The following is a 25,230-nucleotide window of genomic DNA, read 5'->3' as shown; positions in this document are numbered from 1 at the left end:
ATGGAAACAAATCTTTTTCACTATCAGCAGAGCTTTTCAAGTGCTTTATAAACAGTATCTCCTCCTATTAAAAAGGGGTGTAAATATCTGATCACAGATTGAGACTCTATAACTCATAGGTTCACAAGGCCTGCATTTGTATAAGACTTTGTATAAGACCTGCTTTCTCAGGGAACTTCTTTCCTCTAAAGGCATCAGCCTGCAGGCAACTTTTAAGACCACATAGACCTTTCCTCCACAGACCAAAAGCCAGAAATTCTCAAACAGGAAAAAAGTCTCTCCGATGACTCATTACCACACACAAGTTTTCAGCCTGTTGTTAACCAAAGGAAACAGATGCATCGAAGTCATTAGTCCATGAGACGAATAGACCATGTGGACCTCGGCCTCCATGATGGGCAGGAGGAGGTGCTTCCCAGCTACCATGGCTGACCACTCTATGAAGGACGACAGTTTAAGGTCCTGAGTTAAGTGGGTGAGGAAATGTAAGCAAAACTCAAAAACATGAAGTTCAACAACCATATTGGTCTAAGAGAGACTCTTTAAAGTATGGCTCTTATCGCCCCTTCGAAGCTGGAACAAATCTTACCCTTGTGCCTCTTAGCCAAATGATAGACAGGCCTGTAGGAAACAGTAACAGCAGGGAGCTCGCTCCTCAGAAAAATCACACATATAAATGCAAAAGGGCAGCGTTCGCAAGGGACAAGACTAAGAAGGAAAGAAGAGGCAGAGTGGAAGGATTATGAGCAATGAGACTCACAAGTAGGATGAAGAGTGTGGTTACATCGTGGGGATTGTAACTAGTGTCACAGACCCAAATGTGTAGGAGTCGCTGAATGGGAAACCAATGTCCTTTGTGAACTTTCACTCAAGTCATATTTAAGAAAATGTAATAAATAAATAAGTAAATAAAGACCATGGGCTCTGTGGGAGAGCTGGTTGAGTCTGGTCTACTTCTAAAATTCTCATCGGGTCTTCTAAAGTTGAAAATCCTGGACCATCAGTTTCAGATCCTACCAGAAATGGCGTAGAATCAGAGTTAAGGCTCCAACTTCAATAGTGTTGGTCCACTCTCTCAGGCTGCTAGGATGGGCAGTCTCCTCCTGTGCGATTAACTGCCACCCGAGGGTCAGCTATGGGTCGGTTCCAACTCTACGGTACACACAATAACAACAACTTGTTCCGTAGGGCTTTCTTAGCTGAATTAGAAACTAATTTAAAGAATCCTCTTTCCAGGGCCTTTTTCCAGCACCACTCTGTGAGTTCATCAGGAATTAACTCGCTCACTCACTCTCTCATTCTCTCTCATTCAGCTGAGTTGTTTCCACCCATAGCACTGCTCCTCTGGGCTTCCGAGGCTCTGTGGTAAGTGGAGGTGCCTTGTTTGTCCAAGGAGCAGAGATTTGTTTGATCTGCCAGAGCCATACAAGCTTTGGACTAGCAGTGCACCTTGCTATGGACTATACCACCACACCTACACTCAGAGGAAATGAGTTGTGCTTTTTGAACTTGGATGAAAATTTGTGAGAATAGCCCTGTCTAATAGAAATAGCACAAGAAGCTACTAAGAACTTTTAAATCTCGCAAAGCCACCTTTCCTTTTTCTTAAAAAGAAAAAAAAAACAAGAAAAGTTAGTTTTACTAAAACCTGATATTTAACTCAATATAACTACAATTTTATCATTTTACATGTAACCGCTCTAAAAAATTATTAATGAGATCTTTTACTTTTTTCATTTGGACTAAGTTTTTAAAACCCAGTTTCTGTCTTAAGCATCTTGATTCAAACTAATCACATTCCAGAGGCTCAGCAGCCTCATGGGGCCCGGGAGTCCAGTAAGGGGCAGCCAAGAGCTAGAGAATGATTTTAGCCTTCATGTGGGGCAAGTACTTTTAGACTGGGTTTCCAGTATTATTATTTCTTCCACACATCCACGACTCTGAAGCACTTATATTCTGACACTGTAAGAGAAGTTGTTGCTTTTGTTGTTGTTATGTGCCATTCTGTTGCTTGTGACTCATAGCAACCCTATGTACAACAGCTCTGAACCCTGCTCTACTCTGTTCAACCTCGTTGTCTCTGACGTATCCACTGCCATTACTCCAGTCACTGAATCAATCCATCTCATTGAGGGTCTTCCTCTCTTGTGCTGTCCCTCTACCCTCCCAAGCATGATGTCCCTCTCCATGGTCTGGTTCCTGCTTGAAAAATGCCCAAAGTATGTCAGACAAAGCTTCAAAATTCTTTGCTCCAAGGAATAGCCTCTCCCGGAAAAACTTGTTTGTTCTCTTAGCAGCCCATAGTATATTCAGTACTCTTCTCCAGCACCATAACTCAAAGTCATCAATTTTTCTACCATCCTTAGTCATTGTCCAGCTCTCTGATGCACAGAAAGCATTTGCGAAGCCCACGGCCTGGATCAGGCACACCTTAGTCTCCAGACTGACATCTTTGCTCTTCAGTACTCTGGAGAGGTCCCTGAAAGCAGACCTTCCCAATGCAATTTGTCTTTTGATTTCCTAGCTGCTGATACCAAGAGTTTTGATTTATTAGGATGCATCGATTTTAAGTCACCTGTAATATTTTTGGTGGAGTATGTAAGGCTTAAATTCCAAATTAAAAAAATAGAATTGAGCTTGAGAGCTAAGAGACCTGGGTCTGAGGCCCATCCCTATGTGTCTTTGCTTCCATCTCACTGTCTCCCTTAGTAGTTAAAATACCGAGTAGCAGAGGAAAACAACTTCTTTGAAATTTAAATAATGAAAAAAAAACTACAAAACTAATCCTTTCGTTTTAATATGCTTATTCAACTCCTACACAAACTTCCAAATGGCTTCCTGGGGTGAGGAAGAGGTTAGGTCTCAAAAGGAAGTTATTTACCCAACTTGAAAGAAGTATTTGGTCCTCTTCAAAGGCGGGAGAACCTATTAAAAACAAATCAATTCCTCATTTCAAGAACCACTACACAGAGGCTGTACACTGGGACAAATGCCACGTCTGAGAAAATGTCACCATCAAAGCCAAGGACAGCAAGTGGATCCCCAAACGGAATCAAATCTTATCAGAATTCATAAAAGGAGCAGTCATTGTCTGTATTGTCACTATGTCTAAGCTCATGTAATATTTTTCATATAAGTCAACAAACAGAGCATTTAACAGTCAGGAAAGCAGATTCTTAAAACAAACAATGGTTCCACTTTTTCTAATTCTTACATACATCACACCAACTGAATGGGTTTATTCATCTGAAGGTTTTAAATGTTGAGAAGGTGTGTGCACGTGTGTGTGCACCACACCCACCTCTCCTCTTGTCTCTCAGTTACCTCTTTTGCAATCCCCATTAAGTAATGCTAAGTATCAGAAGCCATAAATATTATGGCTTTAAACTGTGCTCATGTGAAACCTGTACATAGACTAAGAATTAGTTGTCTGAACAAAACAAGAGGTCATTAAATGGTTTAAAATCAGGAAAAGTGTGTGTCAGGATTGCATCTTTCCCCATATCTGTTCAATTTGTATGCTGAACAAACCATCAGAGAAGGTAGACTATATGAAGAAAAGTGTGATATCAGAACAGGAAGAAGACTCATCAACAACCTACGTCAGGCAGATGACATAACCTTGCTTGCAGAAAGTGAAGAGGACTTGAAATACTTGCTACGGAAGATCAAAGACTACAGCCTTCAATATGAATTACAAGTCTGCACCAAGAAAACAAAAATCCTCACCACTGTACTAACAGGTAACATTACAATAGATGGAGAAAACATTGAAGTTATCAAAGATCTCATTTTACTTGTATCCACAATCAACACCCATGATGGGAGCAGTTAAGAACTCAAAAGATATAATGCATTTAGAAAATTTGCTGTCAAGGACCTCACCAAAGTTATAAAGAGTAAGGACATCAGTTTAATGACTAAGGTGTGCCTGATCCAAGCCATGGTCTTTTCAATGGTTTACTTATGCATTTAAAGGTTGGGCAATGAGTAAGGACAGAAGAAGAAGAATCAATGCCTTTGGGCTGTGATATTGGAGAAGAACACAGAAATTCTCATGGTCTATGAAAAGACCAATACATCATCTATCTTAAAGGAAGTGCAAACAGGCTGTTCCTTCAAAGCAAGGAGTGAAACTACATAAAGAAAAAGTGTCGGGGTGGTGCTGGTGGGATGGGGGGGTACGTGTGTGTGTGTGTGTGTGTGTGTGTGTGTGTGTGTGTATAATATAAGGAAAGAAAACAAATACTCACAAATGTTAAAACTGGTGGAGTTTATGTGTGTTCATTACACTGTGTGTTCAACTTGTTTTCAAGGCTTAACATATTTCTTTACAAAGGTTGAGGGGATTTACAGTGATTTTGAAAAAATAACTTGATGAAAACAAAAACTAACTCTCCACCCTACAGAAAAACATGAATTATTAAATTAAAATGATGGAAGAGAGAAAATGCTTTTGAGATACTATCTCAATTTCTCCAGAATAATCTTAAATTCTAACAAGCTGATGATTTAAAAAAAGCACATCATACCTCCTCTTGGTTCATGCTGGCTTGACATGCAACAGAATCATAAGGGACATCTTTTCAGTTACTCTCCTTGTTTCCATTGGACATGTCACTTAATTTCTTCAGACCTCAATTAGTTGTGCATATCATAGAAGATCTGGGTTGACCCGGAAGTTATTTGAGGATCCCTTAAAGCTCTAAAATATTATGGCTTTGTCATGGTACTCTTGGGTGTAGCCTGGGACAAAATCATCCTTCATTTCTATTTTTACTGGGGGAGTACTGTAGAGTTTTTTCACCATAGAAATTTAGATGGATTGACTATTTCCATATTATCATGATTCCCCCCCCCCATTTTATTTAAGCTGATGGACTCAAATATAGTAGGAAAACCTCAAGGTCCTTAATAGAGTATCCCCTTAGTAAGAGAGCTCTGCCATCTCAGATGGGTCCCAATAGGTCCCAGCCAATGGTTGCTGGGTGTCTTACCACGGAACTGGCCACCGCTCACAACCCATGATGCCCCTGGGGCAGCCAAGAAGAGGGAGACGGAATGTTCCCTTTGGTCCTTTCTATAGCAGGCACCTAGAATAGAATCAGGAGGCAGCTACAGATGCTTAGGGAGTTGGATTGTAGAGGTTCCACACAGAGAAGCAGGGAAAGAGTGAGAAGCAGCATGTGGTCTGAATATGTTTCATGGTTCTCAGATTGTCTTTTAAGGGATTACATAGTCATGTTTTTATAGGGAAGAAGATGTGATTTCAGGACAGAGTAATATTCTTTCCATAATAGTGTACTGTGGGATCCCAAGTCCCAAGATCATAGGACATAAGATAATTTCTGGCCTAAAAAAAAGCCCAAAATATCCATTTTCATATCACAGCTTTTGTTTCATTGTTGTTGTTGTTATGTGCCTTTGAGTCACTTGCGACTCACAGTGACCCTATGTACAACAGCCCTAAACTCTGCTCTGTCCTGTGCCAATGGCACTGTCACCGACACACTCATCCGAATTGCCCCAGTCACCAAATCAATCCATCTCCCAAGAGGGCCTTCCCTTCCTGCGCCTGCCCTCCACCCTCTCAAGCACCAGTCCCTCCTTACAACATGACCAAAGTATGTCAGACGAAGCCTCATAATCCTTGCCTCCAAGGAGCAGCCCGGTTTAAGCCTCTCCTGGATGAATCTGTTTGTTTTCTTGGCAGTCCATGGCACCCTCAGCACTCTTCTCCAACACCAAAGCTCAAAAGCATCAGTTCTCCTTCTATCCTCCGTGGTCATTGTCCAGCTCTCTGACACATAACAAGTGATTGCAAAGACCATGGACTGTACCAGCCACACCTTAGTCTCCAGAGACACATCATTGCTCTTGAGAGAGGTCCCACACAGCAGACTTTCCCATTGCAATACGTCTTTTAATTTCCTGGCTGCTGGTGCCAAGAGTGTTGATTTAGTAGTGGAATAATGGGACCAGGAAGGGGGAAAATAGAAAATGAATACATAGGGAGAAGAGATTGAGGTTTTTAACAAATACAGCTTGCTTGGCACCACAATCAACACTCTTGGCACAAGTAGTCAGGAAATCTAAAGATTAATTGCACTGGAAAAATCTGTTGTCAAGGACCTCACCAGAGTACTGAGAAACAGTGATGTCAGTCTAGGGACTAAGCTGGGCCTAATCCAAGCCATTGTCTTTGCAATGACTTGCTATGCATCAGAGAGCTGGACAATGAATAAGGATGACAGAAGAAGAATCTATATCTTCAAGTTGTGGTGCTGGAAAAGAGTCTTGAACATACCATGGACTGCCAAGAAAACAAATAGGTCTGTCTCAGAGAGGGTAAAACCAAGTTTCTCCTTGGAGGCTAGGATTTTGAAGCTCTGTCTCACATACTTTGGGCACATGATCAGGAGAGACTCATCCTTGGAGAAGGACATCATGCTCAGAAGAGGGAAGGGATATTGTAATATAAGAAGACCCTGGATGAGATTGATACAGTAACAGGATAATGGGGGTCAGTGAGACTGTCTCAGGGCAGGGAAGGGATCAGAGCTGCTGTACATAGATAGGGTCCCTATGGGTCACAGGTGACTGAACAGTTCATAATAATAACAATAAATAATTATTAATGTGGATTAATGACATGGGTGAAGGAGAAAACAATATGGAATGAATGGATGATCAGACATCTATCTATTCATTTAATATGCATGAATGACTGGCTGAAAAGCCAAAACTTTGTAAGCTTTAACTCAAATCACAGTTCAAAACTGAGGGAAAATCTCATTGATGATATCTTTTTTTAATAACAGAAAAAACATTTAAAGCAAGAAAACCTTGCAAAGTTTATGGTGATGGTAAAAGTCTTAATATTTCCTCATTAATTCTTTTACTCCAATTCTAACATAGAGCCCACATTCCTTCTTTATTTGGATCTTTTAAGTTATGTAGTTCAGCTCCTCCGTTTACAACTGAGAAGCCAGATCCAGAAAATCCCAAGTTATCCAGCAAGCTAGCCCAAACTGCGCCTATACAAACTGATCTGCACCGTTCCTTCTCCTGCTCCACGCTGGTGACCTCCGAGGGGCTCTATACCATAGTCACAGTCACTGCGTCAATCCATCTTGTTGAGGATCTTCCTCTCTTTCTGTGACCTTCCCCACCTTTCCAAGCATGATGTCTTTTTCCAAGGACTGACCCTTCCTGACAACATGTCCAAAGTACAGGAGAGGAAGTTTCACCATCAATGTCTCCAGGGAGCACCTGGTTGCACTTCCTCCAAGCAGAATTATTTATCCTTTTGGCCTTGTGTATCCTCAAATTGTGTTTCTACTTGGCTAGGCCATGGTTCTTAGTTGCTTGGAAGCTATGTGATATAATTTGGTAGTAATGTAAAACTGTGACCATCCTCCTTGACGTGATCCAATGGGATCAGCCAATAAGGCCCAAGGGAATTAGGGTAGGACCCCACACACTTCCTCAGGTCACTGCCCTAATATAATGCAAAGGGAGTTTCTCTAGAACCTGCATCAGTTTTCATAAGAGAAAAACATCATTGTCACCAACAAAGAAGAGCTAAGAGCAGAGTAGGGCCTTTGGACCCTGTGCTGAGACTCGCCTAGATCCAGGGGAAAATCAAGACACATGAAGATTACTAAGGAATGCTGGCCTCAGAGATGCCAACAACAGACGCTTCCCCCCCGAGCTAACAGACAAAGCCTTCTCTTAGAGTTGCTAGCCTGACTTTGGACTTCCTAAATTCTGAGAGAATAAATTCCTGTTTGTGAAAGCCATTCACTTGTGATATTTCTTTTTCTTGTTACAGCAACACTAGGTACTAAAACACTCTGCAAAGACAAAAGGGCAAAAATAATATCATGGAGCCACTTCTGACTCCTGGAAACCCATATGTGTCAGTGGCACTGTGCTTCACAGGGCTGTCAGTGGCTGTGACCTTTTCAGAAGCAGCACCACTGGCCTTTCCCCTGTGACTTTTTCCGCTTATAATCCTCTCAGTGCCCAGCGCTTCTACACCCAGAGCCTCCTACGGTGAGCATTTGCGTGCCTCTTGCTTATTGGTTTCCTCCCTCTCCACTATCTTTAAACCTAATTCTTAATATTGGAGAGCTTGTGCCCCCAGGCTTGGTTTTACTTGGGTTTAGAATGAACAGTCTTCTAAGTGGTGCTGGTCTGTCAATTCGTTCTACTGCGGTAACTTGGGGTTGCTGTGATACTGTACGCTGTGCCACTAGAATGTCAAATTTTGTAACGGTCACCCATGGTGGACAGTGTTTGGTGGAACTCCCAGATTAATACAGGCTTGAAGCAGGAGTGACATCCACTTCCTAAACAACATGCCTCTGGAAACTCTTTGAATTAAGAGAAATGACAATAGTTATAGAAAGATTTCAGGTTCTTCGTTCATAGGATTGCTGTGAGTCATGCAGGACTCTGGCACTTAACAACAAAAATAACATTATTATACAGTTAATAAGACAATATGCCTCTATCTTAATAACACCAGGTAAACACATAGATCCTTTGTCAGGACTCCAGTACAAACCCATGGGAGAATTCACCTCACTTCACTACCATCAGAAAACAAGAGTGCAGCTCTACCATAGGAACAAGTAACTTACAAAGATTGAGATGCAGTGAGATTTATTGAGAATAAACAGATGCATGGATGGATATTCAAAGATATTAATGGTCATTCTAGCTTTCTGGATTCTTTGCAGTATCATTGAATTTCTCCTTTATTGAGTGTTTATTGTCAATTTTTGAATCATGAAGCATTTTACAGGTTCACCTTTACATTTTAGGATTATGATATATATATGTGCGCGCACACACACACATATATATTCATGTATACATATAGATATATAGATGTATGTATATATGTATATAGATGTATGTATGTGTGTATGTATATATAAATATATGTAGGTTTATAATAGATGTATGTATGTGTGTATATATATATATATACACACATATATATATGTGTGTGTGTGTGTGTGTGTGTGTGTGTGTGTGTCTATATAAGTGGTTGTTGTTGTGTACCATAGAGTCGGAACCAACCCAAAGATGACCCTCCTCTGGCGCATTTTCAAAGGCAACTATTGGCATGGGAGGAGATTGCCCATCCTCCTCCCGGGGAGCAGCTGGTGGATTGAACTGTGTGCCTTCAGGCAAGTAGGGAGTTCTCGATATTTTTTTTAGGGTGCTCTTCAGAGGCAAGGATGGTGAATCTTCATCTCACATACTTTCAGTATGTTATCAGGGGAAAATCCTTGGCAAAAGACATCATGCTGGGGAAAGTGAAGGGTTGGAGAAAGAGAGGAAGATCCTCAACAAGACAGACTGACACAATGACTGTAACAAGCTCAAGTGTGTTGGGCATGGTGAGGATGGCACAGGACAGGGTAAAGTTCAAATCTATTGTTTCTAGGGTCACTATAAACCATAGCTGACAAAATAGCACATAACAACATTAGATGCATGGATAGATATTCAAAGATATTGATAGTCTAGCTTTCTGGATTCTTTGTAATATCATGGAATTTCTTCTTTTAATAACATTTTTCTTTGGATCTGGAGAACTCATAATCGGTACTAAGGTAGACAAAGAACAAATGATCAAATCAACCTGATCTCCAATTTGCTTCATTTTCCAAGCCAGGATAAAAGAGAAAATGGGCTCTTTTTTGTTCTTCTCATTTTCTTAATTTTTACATTTCAAGCTCTCATTATAGCACATATACCACTGAAGTATAATTAGAGATAAATGGAACCACTACAGCCTAATATTTTGGTGAATAATTTTGGTGGGTCTTGGGTTTTTTTGTTGTGGAGACACCACCTAGAACTACAAGTTCTTGGTAAAGTAAAAAACATACCAGGAAACTTTTAATATTCAACAGAATATGAGAAGGGCCCCAAGTTTAACATTTGCCAGAAAACCAACAGTCCTGGGCCACAGCCAGAGGCTGAACATTGGCCTCTCTGTTCCCAAAGGTCCACGCAGGATCTGACTTTTCAAATTGGATGAGGAAGTGGGACAGAAAAATAGACTTAAACAGATGTTTTAAACATTAGAGAAATAGGATGCCTTAAAATACTTCAAGCCCTGAGAAACTTGATTATAAAATGTGGCATAAATTGACCATTTCCACTTAACTGGACTTGGTTTCCTCCTAAGAGGTTTTACCAAAATCTCCTAGGGGCTTTGTCCTCTCCCTTTCTGAGAATGAAAAGTTAAACTGAAAAAGCTGTATTGTTGTCGTTGTGGTTGGGTGTCATTGAGCTGGAACTCACTCATAGCTGACCCTCCAACAAATTTTCAGAGCCTTTAAGTTGCATGAGAGAAGACTGCTTGTCTTTGTCCAAAACAGAGCAACCAGTAGATTTGACCCACGTGCCCTAGGGTTGGCAGAGCAACTCCTTACCACTGGGAAAGTACAATCAAGTAATTGCTCTTGAGTTGATTCTGACTTTGGAAACCCATAATGAGTCAGAGCATAAGTGCAGGTCCTAGAGTTTATGGCTGTGACTTTTGGCCTTCCGCCCCCCCCCCCCAAGACACCCATAGGCATATCTGAATCTTCTGGTTAGTAGTGGAATTTTTAGCAGTTTGTGCCATCCAGGGACTCAAAGCATAAATGAAACACACAACACTGTTTTTTTAGTTTATTTTAGTGTATCTTTCACACCTGAGGAATGATCTCAAGAAATTAAAAGTATCTATCAAGGATCAGCACATACATCACAAAGTTTCCTAATGAGATGTCTCCATTTATTCACAAACAAAATCACAGTGCATTTTATTACGGAGGCAAGGGTGGATTGATATAAATCTATGTCCTTTATTCTCCTATCTGAACAAAGATACATCATTTCTTTTTTTTCTTTTCTTTTTTAAATACATCATTTCTAAAAGGCAAAGAAGACCGTTTCTTGGAAAGTAAAGGAAGCCCTTGCCTCCTCCAAAAACTGAAGCCAAAACAAAGGCACTGAAAGCCAAGAAGGCATCCTGAAGGGCATCCACAGGCACAAAAAAAAGATCCGCATGCCACCCACCTTCCAGCGGCCTAAGACGCAGTCTCCGAAGGCAGCCCATATTCCCCAGGAGAGCGCCCCCAGGAGAAACAAGCTTGACCACTATGCCATCATCAAGTTTCCCTGACCACCAAGTCAGCCATGAAGAAGATAGAAGAGAAAAACACACTTGTGTTCACTGTGGATGTTGAGGTCAACAAGCACCAAATTAAACAAGCTGTTAAGCTCTATGACACAGATGTGGCCAAGGTCAACACCTTGATTAGACCTGATGGAGAAAAGAAGGCCTATGTTCAACTTGCTCCTGACTATGATTCTTCAGATGTTGCCAACAAAATTGGGATCATCTAAACTGAGTCCAGCTGGCTAATTCTAATTACAAAGTTTTCTCACACAAGCAAAAAAAAAAAAATAAAATTAAAGAGCAAGAGAAGGGAAAAAAATGCAAGAAGGCACCACTGGTGTGTCGTTAAAAGGACAGCATGCAGAAGACTATCACAGCCTAACCATGCCAAGCTAACACTCAGAGTGACTCAAGAAACCACGCAGAATCTCTCCTTGCTTTGAAGCCGTCGCTCAGACAAGACGCCAAGGCTATTGTCAGCTAATTTATCCAAAGCATCAGTACCGCTGAACAAAACAATTTACCTCAATGATGGCCACTCAGTTTTCCTTTAGGTAGGGATTTTTACCACTTTCTTCTGTAAAGAAGATCACATAAAGCCCCCTCCCAGCCATGAAGATACTGACGAGAAAGCAAGATCCAAAATGAATCCATCCAAATAATAAGGCAAGGCTTGCACCACAGCTGCCCAGCTGGAGTCATGACAAATGCTTTTTTAAAAACCAGGCCTAATGGTAATGCTGCCTTTCAGAAGAAAAGATCTCATTGCAAGTGTCTGGGGGTGGTACCCTGGGTATTAGCATCAAATCTCCCCTGGTGATTCCAATACAGAGCTAAGATTGAGAACCTGTGGTCTGTGCATTCTGTTCGCTGATAAACCCAGCAGTCAGGAAGGAAGAATACCAGGGCACAAAAATCCAAGGCACTGGGGAAGGAGGACTTCAAATGTAAAATGAATGCCCAAATGTGAAAAATAAACTAATATAAGAAACAAAAATCCATCATATAACCAATGAAGAAAAGGTGTATGAATGATTGAATGAAAAACTAATCACAATAAAATATATAAAAATAATTGTCAAGTGACTCCATGAGTACCAGAGCATTGCAGTTCTCCATAAGGATTTTGATGCCCGAATTTTTAGTAGATCACCAAGTCTTCCAAGGTGCTTCCGGCTGGACTCAGATCTTTAACTTGGAGTGCAGCAGAGAAGGTTGACCCAGGAGTTAAATGTGTTGGTGGTGTTGTTGTTAGGTGTCATCGAGTCGAGTATGACTCATAGCAACACTATGAACAAAAAATCTGAATCCAGTCCTATCCTGCGTCATCGTCACACTTCCTGACATACAAGAGCCCACTGCAACAGTCACTTTGTCAATCCACCTGCTTGAAGGTCTTCCTCTCCTTTGCCAACGCCCCACCCTTCCCAGCATCATGTCCTTCTCCAAGGAATAGCACTTCTTAGCAATATGTCCAAATTATGTTAGGCAAAGCGTCATCATTCTTGTCTCCAAAGAGCACTCTGGCTGCACCTTCTCCAAGACATATCTATTGATTTTCTTGGCCGTCCATGGAGTGTTCAGTGCTCAAATGAAGCACCTACAAAATGTGAAACAGAAATAACAAAGCCCAGAGAGTCAACTTTAGCCTGGAGATTCAGAGAAAAGATTCCGTTTGAGTGCACAGTTGGCTGTAGGACCCATACCCATAAGTCTCAGTGGGGACTCTGATTCAGCAAAAGCTTCCAAAGAAAAGAGAAGATATTTTCTAAAGGGAAATTCAGATCTCAAACATCTAGAAAACTCCTGTTCTATGTACTAAGCACTCTGGGTGGACTGGTTGTTGTTGTTGTTGTTGTTGTTGTTAAGTGCCGTCAAGTCAATCACAACTCATAGCGACCATATAAACAAAAGACCTTAACCCTGTTTTATATAACTATTGTCATTTCGCTATGTTTATAGAGTTTACAGAGGCATGTTGTGGATACCACTCCTGCTTCCAAGGGTAAACTGGTAGGCAAAATAATGCTCTTACAGCTTTCTTGTCTTTGTTGTTTGTTTTTATGATGAGTTCCTCTTGTGATGAGATAACAATAATGGTGGTAGTGGTGGTTGTTATGTGCCATCGAGTTACCTGTGATTCATAGTGACCCTACGTCCAACAGCTCTGAAGTCTGCCCTCTCCTGAGCCACTCTCACTGACTCTGAAATATCTACTCCCCAATTCCCCAGTTACTGTGTCAACCCATCTCATCCAGGGTCTTCCTCTTCTGTGCTGTCCCTCCACCCTTCTGAGCATAATGTCCTTCTCCAAGGATCAGTCCCTCCTGGACATGTGCCCAAAGTATCCAAGCCAGAGCTTCGAAATCCTAGCCTCCCAGTAGAAACTTGGTTTCACCCTCTCCAAGACAGACCTATTTATTTTCTTGGAAGTCCATGGTATGTTCAAGACTCTTCTCCAGAACCACAACTCAAAAGCATCGATTCTTCTGTCATCCTTAGTCATTGTCAAACTCTTTGATGCATAGCAAATAATTGCAAAGACCAAGGCCTGGATCAGGCACACCTTAGTCTCTAGATTGACATCGTTGCTTCTCAGTACTCTGGAAAGGTCCTGGATAGCAGATTTAGTGGAGCTGAGCAAGCTGTAACTGTTAACAACCTCAATCTTTTCTCCATCCATCATGGTGCTCCTAATTGGCCCAGTGGTAATGCAAACTCTAAAGCTCATTGCTGTTGAGTCAGAACAGACACATGGCTGACCCTCCAAGTGAGTTTGGAGGCTGAAATCACAAAGGAGGAGATTGTTCGTCTTTCTCCGAGCAGTAGCGGAGTTGAATTTCCCGACAGGTGCCACCTTTGGGTGAGTGGTTCAACTCCCTAAAGACAAGGCCACCTAAGCTCCCTACAGTTGGCTAAGTAACCTATAAATAGGATGTGAATGTTAGATAGTTTTGGGTTTGTTTTGTTTTGTTTTGTTTTGTTTTTTTAGATAGTTTTAAAAATTCCTACAAGCTACAGAAAGCTCTAGTGGCTTAGTGGTAAGGAGTTGTCCTGCCAACCCAAAGGCACGTGGTTCAAATCCATCAGCCCTTCAGCAGGAGAAAAATGGATCATCTCCCCCTGGGAAATTTACTGCCTATGAAAATCTGTTGGACAGTCCGCTATGAGTTGGTTCTGACTTGATGGCAAACAACCACACAAGCAACAGAAATTCTTGGGTGTCACAAACACTAACTGTCATGTCAGTGGTCCAAGCCCACTTAGATGGAACCCAGAAGCAATGCCGATGATCTGCTTCTGAAAGACCTGGAAGGTCTCAATCTTAAAAACCCCCAGAGCACCGTGACTCTGCTACACATGAGTTGTTCCTACTAGGAATCAACTCAGAGATAATCAGGTAAGCTTCCTATTTGTTTGGTTTTAAGTAATCAGTAGGGAAGTTTGAGAAGAAGTTAAAGCCAGTTACCAAGACGGTCTCCAAACTTTTTTTCAGACATCAGTGACTATAGAAACAAAAGCTTATTAAGAAGCTAGGCAGTTCGCTGCTTTTGGGAAACTCATTATCTAAGTCATCCAAGAGGATTATTAAAAATGTTTAAGGGACTCAAAAAAGGCTTCCCTCACCACAGGAAAGGCAGAGAGTAGGATTTCCCAAATTCCAAACTCCTCCAAGAGAAAAAAAAGTTCCCCTGGCTCCCATGAAATCAGCACTAGTAAACATGAGTTATAGGCAAACTCAGACTTAGGAACCATGACGCCAAGCAAATGTTCACCATATTTATTCAAGGAGTCATAAATTTTAATGTGCACTCATAAGATACTCTTATGAGACTTTCATAAAAATTAAAGCTTTGTCAACAGAATAAGCAAATATGTATGAATCATTTCTTCAAATACAAACTAGCAAGATATAAGGGTTTAACTGTTATTGTTGTTGTTATGTGTTGTTGAGTCACCTGTGACCCATAGCGACCCTATGTACAGCAGCTCTGAAAACCTGCCCTATCCTGAGCCAGTATCACTAATTCTTACACACCGACCCCCATTGTTTCAGTCACTGTATCAACACATCTCATCTGAAGTCTTCTTCTCCTGCACTGTCCGTCCAACCTTCTGAGCATGATGTACTTCTCCAAGGACCGATCTCTCCTGGCCACATGACCAAAGTCTGTGAGATGGAGCTTCAAAATCCTCTCCTCCAAGGAGAAACTTGGTTTCATCCTCTCCAAGACAGACCAATTCATTTTCTTGGTGGTTCATGGTATGTTCAAGATTCATCTCCAGCATTACAATTCAAAAGCATCAGTTCTTCTTCTGTTATCCTTAGCCATTGTCCAGCTCTCTGATGCATAGCAAGTAATTGCAAAAACCATGGCCTGAATTAGGTGCACCTTAGTCTCTAGACTGACATCACTGCTTTTCAGTACTCTGGAGAGGTCCCTGACAGCAGATTTTCCCAATGCAATTAATCTTTGGTGCCAAGAGTGTTGACTGTGGAGTTGAACAAGTTTTAATTGTTAACAACCTCAATCTTTTCTTCATCCATCATGGCGCTGCCAATTGGCTCAGTGGTGGGAATATTTGTCTTCTTAATGTTGAGCTTCAATCTATATTGAAGACTACAGTCCTTGACCTTCTGCAGCAAGCATTTCAGGTCCTCCTCAGTTTCAGCAATCAAGGTTGTGTTATCTGCATAGTATAGGTTGTTGATGAATCTTCCTCCAATCCTGATGCTGCATTCCTCCTTATAAAGCCTGGCTTCCCAAATGATCTGTACTGCATATATATTGACAAGATATGGAGACAAGATGCATCCCTGATGCACTCCTTTCCTGATTTTGAACCAGGAAGTGTTTCCTTGCTCTGTTTTGAGGACTGGTCCAAGTATAGGTTTCACATAAGCACAATCAAGTGTTCTGGGATACCCATTTTCCTCAAGGTTAGCCACAATTTGTTGTGAGCCACACAGTCAAATTCCTTCACAGAGTCAATGAAACACAGATAGACATTCCTCTGATACTCTTTGCTTTCTGCCAAGATCCATCTGACATTCCAATAATGTCTCTAGTGCCATGACTTCTTCTAAACCCAGCTTGTATTCCTGGTAGTTCTCTGTCAATGTACTGTTCCAGTCATTTCTGGATAATCTTAAACAGGATTTTGCTAGTAGGTGATATTAGTAATATTATTTAATAATACCCACAGTCTCTTGGGTCTAACCAAGTGGTAAACTAATTCCTGATATGTTTCTCTTAATAAGAACTCTTTAAAATAACAGAGAAATATGGGTGGATAGCCAAAGGTTAAGTTAAGTAAAGGCCAAGTATCTCCAGAAGTTCGAATCCACCAGTGGCTTCAGGGGAGGAAGATCGGTAATCTCTTCCCATTATGATTTACAATCTTGGAAACCAGATAGAGAAATTATGAGTTAGGATCGACTCGACTTAGTCATGCACTTGTTTTGATTTTTTTTCTTTTCTTATTTTTCAAATGATAGGTCAATTTTTCAATCACTTGACTCAGGGATAATAATTTAATATCACTTTACATACTTTTAAGAAAGTGTACTTATTCTGTGTGGAGCTTGCGGAGGCAAAGCCAAGGACAAGGATTGGCTCCTGGTCACCAAGGTGGGCCATCTGGTCAAAGACATGATGATCAAAACATTGGAGGAGATCTATCTCTTCTCACTGCCCATCAAGTAGTCTGAGATCTCTGACTTCTTCTTGGGGATGTCCCTTAAGGATGAGGTCTTGAAAATCATGCAGAAACAGACATGTGCCAGCCAGCGGGCCAGGTTCAAGACATTCATCATCATTGGAGACTACGATGGCCACGTTGGCTTGGCCATTAAGTGCTCTAAGGAGGTAGCTACTACCACCCATGGGGGCATTGTCCTGGCCAAGCTCTCCATTGTCCCTGTGCAGCATGGCCACTGGGGGAAAAAGATTGGCAAGCCTCACACCGTTCCCTGCATGGTTACCATATGCTATGGCTCAGGTCTGGTGCACCTGATCCCTGTACCCTGAGGCACTGGAATCGTTTTGGCCCCTGTGCCTGAGAGGCTGCTGCTGACAGCTGGAACTGACGACTGCTACACCTCAGCCAGGGCCTGCACATCTACCCTGGGCAACTTCACCAAGGCCACCTTTGATGCATCTCCAAGACCTACAGCTACCTGACTTCAGACCTCTGGAAACTGTGTTCACCAAGTCTCCCCACCAGGAATTCACTGACCATCTTATAAAGACCCACACCAGAGTCTCCGTGCAGAGGATTCAGGCTCCATCTGTGGCCACCACACAGTGGTATTTGTATAACAGAAATAAGGTGAATTAAGTTTAAAAAAGAGTGTTTCCTGTTCTGAAAGGAATGGATAATAGAAACATACCCAGCAACAAGAAAATGAGAGGACTGTAAAAAGAAGTGGGTTACAGCTCAAAATCTAAACAGAAATCCTTACCACTGGACAGATAGGCAGCATCATGATAGATAGAGAAAAGATAAAACTTGTCAACAATTTCATTTTACTTGGATCCACAATCAGTATCCATGGCAATATTGTGGGTCCAAGTAAAGCATTCAAGAGATCAAAAGACAAGCCGCAATGGGAACATCCTGTCAAGGACCTCTCCAAAGGGCCAAAGAGCAAGGATGTCACTTTAAAGACCATGATGTGTCTGATCCAACAACTGCTTTCATGTATCTGAAAGTTGGGCAATGGATGAGGATGACAGAAGAATCAATGCCTTTGAACTGTGGTATTGGAGAAGAGTATGGAATATCCCAGGGACTAGCTCAAGAATAAACAAGTATGTCTTGGAGGAAATGTAACCAGGGTGCTCCTTAAAGGAATTTAAGATGTTGAAACTTTGCCTCACATAATTTTTAGGCTTGTTTTTATAAGGGACTAGTCTTTGGAAAATTGTAGTATGTTGGGAAAGGTAGAAGGTCAAAGAAAGAAAGGAAGATCCTTTACCAGATGGACTGACACAATGTCTGTGACAACGGGTTGGTGCATAACAGGGATGGGACAGGAGAGGACAGTGGTCAGCTCTGTCGTTCATAGGGTCTCTATGAGTCATACTCAACTTGATGGCACTGAACAACAACAAAACAACATTAACTACTAAATTTTTATTCAATCTATGCAATCTTCGGACATCCTCACTCAAATCAACCACCGTCTAGTAAAAATCAACTCATAGCTCACCATCCAGCAAGGTTTCTGAGGCTGTAAATTGCATGGGAGGAGACTGCCCATCTTTCTCCCTCAGACTGCTGATGGATCCAAAATGCCAACATACCCTTTGGGTTAGCAGTGCAACTCCTTGTGGGCTAGGCTGCCAGAGCGCCCTAATCTTTGTAAGAAAGGTAACATATACCATGCTTACCACTACCAGTTGCTGTGGAGTTGATCTTGATTCATGGCAAACCCATGGGTGTCAGACTAGATCCACGCTCCACAGACTTTACAATGACTGGTCTTTGCAGGTCTTTCTTCTAGGGTGGATTCAAACTTGCAACCTTTCAGTTAGCATCCCAGTACATCAACCATCTGTACCATCACTGATAATAATCTATATTGTGTATTCTAAATATACTCACAATACAGCCTGAACCACACTACCATGTTGTCTGTTGGAATAAGGACTACCCTACAGACAAAATTATTTAGAAACAATAAAGAAGAAATGGATGAAATTGCCTTAGACAAGTAATAGAAGCAACGATGAGTTTACTTGTATTTTTTTACTTGTCCCAGTAATAATAATTTTATCATTCTGCTTCTCCAGTGTCTTTTAATTTGTAAAAGCACATCCTTTTGATCATGTTGACTTATGAAATGTAATTTGTGTTACCTGCATTAACCTGGTAGAGTAATGGAAACCCAGGAAGGTGAGGTACACATTTTACAGGGCTGACAAAGTATGCCCCAAAGGCTGGTTCTAATTGTGGTCTATGTTTGTACAGCCTATAGATTAAGATGAATTACACTGGGATAGTTGGCTGTCAAGGACTTCTCCAGAGTATTGAAGAGCAATGATATCTGGAGACTAAGGTGCGCCTGATAGCATAGTCTTCGCAATTACTTGCTATGTGTCAGAGAGCTGGACAATCACTAGAGGTGATAAAAAAAGAATTGATGCCTTTGAGCTGTGGTGCTGGAGAAGAGTATTGAATATATCATGGACTGCTAGGAGAATAAACAGATTCTCCCTGGAAACAGTGAAACCAGGCTGCTCCTTGGAGGCAAGGATTCTGAAGCTTTGTCTGACATACTTTGGGCATATTGCAAGGAGGACCAGTCCTTGGAGAGGGATGTCATGCTTGGGAGGATGAAGGGACAGTGCAGAGGAAGACCCTCGATGAGATGGACTGATTCAGTCACTGGAGTAATGGGGGTAGGTGTGTCAGAGACAATAAGACTGGCAAAGGATAGAGCAGGTTTCCGGGCTATTGCGCATAGGGTTGCTATGAGTTGCAAGTGACTTGACGGCACATAACAACAACAACAGCAACAACAACAACAATAGATTACAAGTGCTTTTTACATTTCAGAAATAAAGTTTCCAAATGAGCCGTATCAATTCCTTTGTGTATCTGTCTATGGTGGTCTCTGCACTACTATTACCCACTTAAGTAGTCACAACAGGGACAATATGGCCACAGAGAGGAAAGGATTTGTTCTTGCTTTTTCCAGGAAAACAGTGTCCGTTTTTTCACAGACCCATGGGCGAGGCATGAGCAGAGCGGAAATTTCTGAGAAGCAGTCTAGAGTCCTTTCCGCTCAATCTTCTGCCTCCTCTTACGTCATTTCAGGAGGTGGCTCCTTCAGGTATGTGTTGGAGGGATAAGAGGGAGTCTATAGACCAGGAATTTCGTTACTTGAACTACTAGAAAAGCACTGTGGCCAGAGTCAGACAGAGCAAGAGGAGAAAAAACAAGTGGCCATGGCATTCTGAAGAATTCAGCCCATACAATAATGGAATGAGGCATTCTCTAAAACCTTTTTACTTAAAATATAAGCTCAAAGGCACCTTTAAAGAGCTAAGAAAAAACCAGATATGTGGATTAGGAAAGCTGATTGGGTTGCACAAACATACACAGCTAAGGCAAGCGGAGCTGACACATGAGCATTTGATTCCCCTATTAGGTCAATTAAGATTTCCAGCGTCCATCCTCCTGTCATCACATCTTAACAGGTAAACAAAACACATTTGACAACACAGAAAGAGACTTGAACTAAAAACACTACCAGGGCCATCTGCTACATCCCTTTTCTGAAATAACCTCAAATCTTTGCAAAAGAATTATACTTTTTAGATTATATTGAATAGATTGATTAAGTAAGAACTCTACGCTTACAAAAGGAATATGAAGCATATACTAAAAACAGTCATATAAAGGAATTATTGTAGCCATTTCCAGCTAAAATCTTCTGAGGGCTCACTCAGTACCTTTTAGATTCTTTGGTACTTTTACACAGTGGGGAATTCACTCCTTTTTCAGCGTAACACTACTGAAAGGCTGCAGGCAGTATACAATCCTTCATGTCCCCAATGCTGTGAGGAAGCCTCAAGGTATGAGGTTCTAGACCTAAATGTAACGGTCTGTCTGTGGTTTAGAACATACTGTGTTTTTCTATGTACTTTAGGTACTGAATAATAAAAGCTTAAATGGCTTGTTTTGTAACTCTTCATACATCATATGTATAAAATACACATGAATGCAGGTACCTTAAGCTCACGATGAAGGGACCTTTTCGGTTTACAGTATTATTTTGTTAGGCACCGTTGAATTGACTACAACCCATGGTGACCCTATGAACAGCAGGTGTGTGCCCTATCCTGTTGTATCCCCATCGTCTCTGATAGTCTTGAGCTCATTGTTACAGTCACCCCGCCAATCCATCTCACGGAGGGTCCTCCTCTCTTTGCTGATCCTCCAACCATTCCCAGTATGATGTCTTTTTCCGAAGACTGGCCCCTCCCACAGTTTCACCATCCTTGCCTCTAAAATCCAGAGTAAATTTATGCAATTCTGGCATTTGGTATTTAAGTTATTTTTAGACAGACTCCCTGCGTGATCCACCTAATACAGAATTTATAACTTTAACACCATGCTGTTTTCATTCTCTTTCTCTCTTTCTCTCTCTCTCTCTCTCTTTCCCATTGTGTCAGACACAATTCACAGATGACCCTCCACTGGATTTTCTGTAGACTGTAAATCACAAAGAAGGAGACTGCCCATCTTTCTCCCACAGAGCTACTGGGGGATTTGAACCACTAAAGAGGTACCACTCCTGGATTATCAGCATAATTTCTTATGTACTAAGACACCAGAACCCCATTTTTAAAATCTAACTTGGTGATATTTTCTTATGGGTTTGTATAGCATATACAATTTTATTTGCCTCATTTCCTCTGGTGCAATTAACTGCCTCTGGAAACCCTCTGGAAGGTCAGCTATGGGTCAGTTCAAACTCTACAGTACACATCAACATCAACAATAACTTGTGTTATTTTCTTATGCATTTGCATTGCAAGACACTATTTAAATTTTATTTAGCTCATCGTCCCACTCATCTATTTAATTTTCTTATGATCTTAAACAGATCTGCATTTTAAATAACCAGTGGTAACAGAAACGCAAACTGCGGCTTGATTTCCCTCATTTCATGACAGCAACCATCTAGATGGGACTTAAGCACTGCTTTCATAAACCATCACTTAGTTCCCAAGAAGAGCTAGCTCCTAAAATAACCAAGCAATAGCACTGACTTCTCTGAGTTGTACAAAGGGCACTTACTAAAATAGTTCCTAAGACTGAAAAATCTTCTAAAAGTGACTGTTGTGGGGAGCTCTGGTGGCCTATTGGCAAGGAGCTGCAACTACAATCCCAGAGGCTCACGGTTAGGATCCACCAGATGCACTGCCGGGAAAAGGAAGGACAATCTCCTCCTGTACCAGTCAGATCTGATTTGACGGTACACGCACACAAATATATATATATATATAGTGACTATTGTAAACCCATCATTTCCATTAATACAATGAGCTGAGCATCTTTGCTGAAAAAAAGAAAAAAGAAAAAAAATATTTCTTCCTTTTCTCAAGACCTGAAGGAAGAGCATTAAATAAATACACACATTCTTGAAACCCTCCTAGATGCCTGGTGGCACCACAGCGACAGCCATGGTAGAACTCTTACAGAAGTAAGATAGAAAACCCCAAAACCAGTTCCCATGCACTTGACTCCAAATCAGGGCCCCCTCATGTGCGAGAGCAGAACTTGGCTCCTTAGGGGTTGCCAATGCTAAGTTTTCAGAAATCGACAGTCATGCTTCTCTTCAATAATGTCTCTAAAAGGACTCGAACATCCAGCCTTCCCAGAAGGTAGTCACCTGTGCTACTCTTACGCCAATGAGACTGCTCGCAAATTACTTGCTTTAGAGTCAGGACCGACTCATAGCTGATTCTGCCCTGGGTTTCCAAGGTGATAAATCTCACATGAGGAGATTGCTCACCTTTCTCCCGCAGAGCAGCTAGTGGATTCAAACTGACTGCCTTGGGGTTGGCAGTGCAACTCTGTACCCACAAGGCCAGCAGAGCTCCTAAGAGTACAGTTCTAACTAAACTCATAAAAGCAAAGATAAGATCGCAAGTCTAGCTAAAGTCCTAAGAGCAAGGATGGAAAAAAGAAGCTTTTCTCTTCACAGGCCTTTGGAGTAACTCCACCTCAGAGAGCTCAGGAGATTCTCCTGAGGTTTAGGAAGCGCATTACCTTATTCTGCTCACACATGTACTGTATCCTGAGGGTGTCCATTGCTCGGATCATGGCTTGCATGGCGGTGAAGATGTTCTGGTAAACCAGCTTTGTGAAGCCCTTTCTGTCTTCATCGCTATAACCAGATCCATGGATAATTCTCATCTGCTTGATAAAGGTGCTTTTTCCACTTTCACCAGTTCCTGTAAGGGAAAGTAAGCCAAAAACCCAAGTGAGAAGCAGCACACTCCACAGGCTTTAAAAGGACATATTGAGAAAGAAAGCCTCTCTTGGTGGTGTTGGCTCCAGGGAGCCAGGACTGATGGGAGGATGGCAGGGACTAAGCAAGGGGCTGTAAGCTGACCAAGCGATCTCTGAAAGGTCACATGGCTAGTGAAAGAAAGATGGGTCTTCTGAGATTCCAGAAAAATAAAAAAATAAAATGTCTTGGTGATAACTGGAAGCTGAGCTACAGCAGCCCAAAGGAATATGAACTCTGGAGCCCACGTCTACAGAGAGAGCTCCAAACTCTCGCCTCCCGTCTGGAAGACGACAAAGCTGAAGCATGAGGAAGAACTTCCAGACACAGGAGTGTGCTCCCCAGCCTTCCCCTCATTACCTCCCTCCCATCTCTGAGAGGACACATCAGAGATGAGAAAAACTGGGAATCAGTGACAAGCCAAATGACTGGTGATTGGTGCAAACACAGAGAGCTGAGGTCAGAAGTCAGGCTGTGCATACTTCAGTCTAAAAGGTTCATCACAGATATCACCTCTCCTGGAAAGATGTCTCTTCTTCTCTACACCCCAAAGAGTTAAGCTTGCCCCCTGGAGTCAAAATGTCAAGCACTGTTTGTGCTCCAGTTGTTGTTGTTATATGCCGTGGAGTCACTTGTGGCTCACAGTGACCCTATGTACAACAGCTCTGAACTCTGCTCTATCCTGAGCAGACCTTACTGTCTCCAACACAACTAACCTCATTACTCCAGTTACTGAGTAAATCCACCTCATCCAGGGTCTTCCCCTCCTGCATTACCCCTCAACCCCCACAAGCACAATGTCCCTCTCCAAGCACTGGTCCCTCCTTGCAACATACCTCAAAGTATGTCAGGCAAAGCTTCAGAATCCTTGTCTCCAAGAGCAGCCTCGTTTCATCCTCTCCAGGACATACCTGTTTGTTTTCTTAACAGTCCATGATATACTCAATACTATTCTCCAGCACCACAGCCCAAAGGCATTAATTCTTCTTCTAGCACCCCTAGACATTGTCCAGCTTTCTGATGCATAGCACGTAATTGTGAAGACCATGGCCTGGATCAGGTGCACCTTAGTCTCCAGAAAGACATCATTGCTCCTCAGTATTCTGGAGATGGCCCTGACAGTAGACTTTCCCAGTACAATTTGTCTTTTGATTTCCTGGCTGCTGGTACCAAGCGTGTTGACTGTGGAGCCAAGCAAATTAATAACAATGGGTAAATCCCCAGGCCACTCTCTGTACTACATCTTTATTTCCATAAAGGCTGATGTTAACTACTGTCCAGTGGGTCAGAGTCATGCCAACCTCATGCACAACGGAGGTAAACACACCCAAGTCTCATAGCGCCAATGGCAGAACAGACCCTCATGATCCATAGACTTCCAAGGCCTTCTTTGTCAGTCTTAGGTCTGGAAGCTCAGCTGAAATGTGTTCAGCAGCATAGCCACATACAAACACCTACTGACGCCAGTGTAACAAGGCACACTGTCCCAAATCAAACCCAGATCTCCTTCATACAAAGCAAGAATTGTACTACTGGGCTGCCAATGCTCTTGGTACCACTAGTGTTATGTCTGCCACCCACTGGGCATTCAAAGAGTTGTTAGAAAGAGGAATGAAAGAATGAGTGGAATGAACATGAAGAACCACAATATTATCTCATAAGCCTTAAACCATGAACAGTCTATGATATGAGATGAGATCTGAATTGTCCAACAAGGCTGACTGTGGTGAGACCAAATAGCCCTAGAAGCCACAGCTTCACATTGACTCCAGGCTTCCCATACATCATAAGACTAGGTGAGGGCCTGTGGAAAGAGACAGATCGAAAGATGCTTGGTATGGAGAGAGGGCAGGGTGGTGAAGGTGCAAGGAGATTCTGTGGGGAGTGTCTCAGGCCTCACTTGAGACCCTTCAGAATCCAATCAGTATCAGCCCTTTTCCTCTAAGGTAAAAAACAGCCAGAGGCAATACAGGGCGAGCCCAAGGTCACTCTTAAGTGACTCTTT

General features: G+C 42.0%; 1 protein-coding gene across 1 annotated transcript in view; it reads right to left on the bottom strand.

The window, feature by feature from the left end:
* GNA14 (guanine nucleotide binding protein (G protein), alpha 14) overlaps positions 1-25,230 on the bottom strand; it is a 250,715-nt gene that overhangs the window by 92,855 nt on the left and 132,630 nt on the right. Inside the window, exon 2 of the mRNA XM_006891988.1 lies at positions 22,985-23,169. Within this exon, the coding sequence (XP_006892050.1) occupies positions 22,985-23,169 (185 nt within the window). The remainder of the gene's footprint in view (positions 1-22,984; positions 23,170-25,230) is intronic.

Source organism: Elephantulus edwardii, unplaced genomic scaffold (genome assembly GCF_000299155.1).
Source record: "Elephantulus edwardii isolate Elephantulus edwardi_28Jun2011 unplaced genomic scaffold, EleEdw1.0 scaffold00108, whole genome shotgun sequence".
NCBI lineage: Eukaryota > Metazoa > Chordata > Mammalia > Macroscelidea > Macroscelididae > Elephantulus > Elephantulus edwardii.
This window is presented reverse-complemented; position numbering and strand designations above follow the sequence as displayed.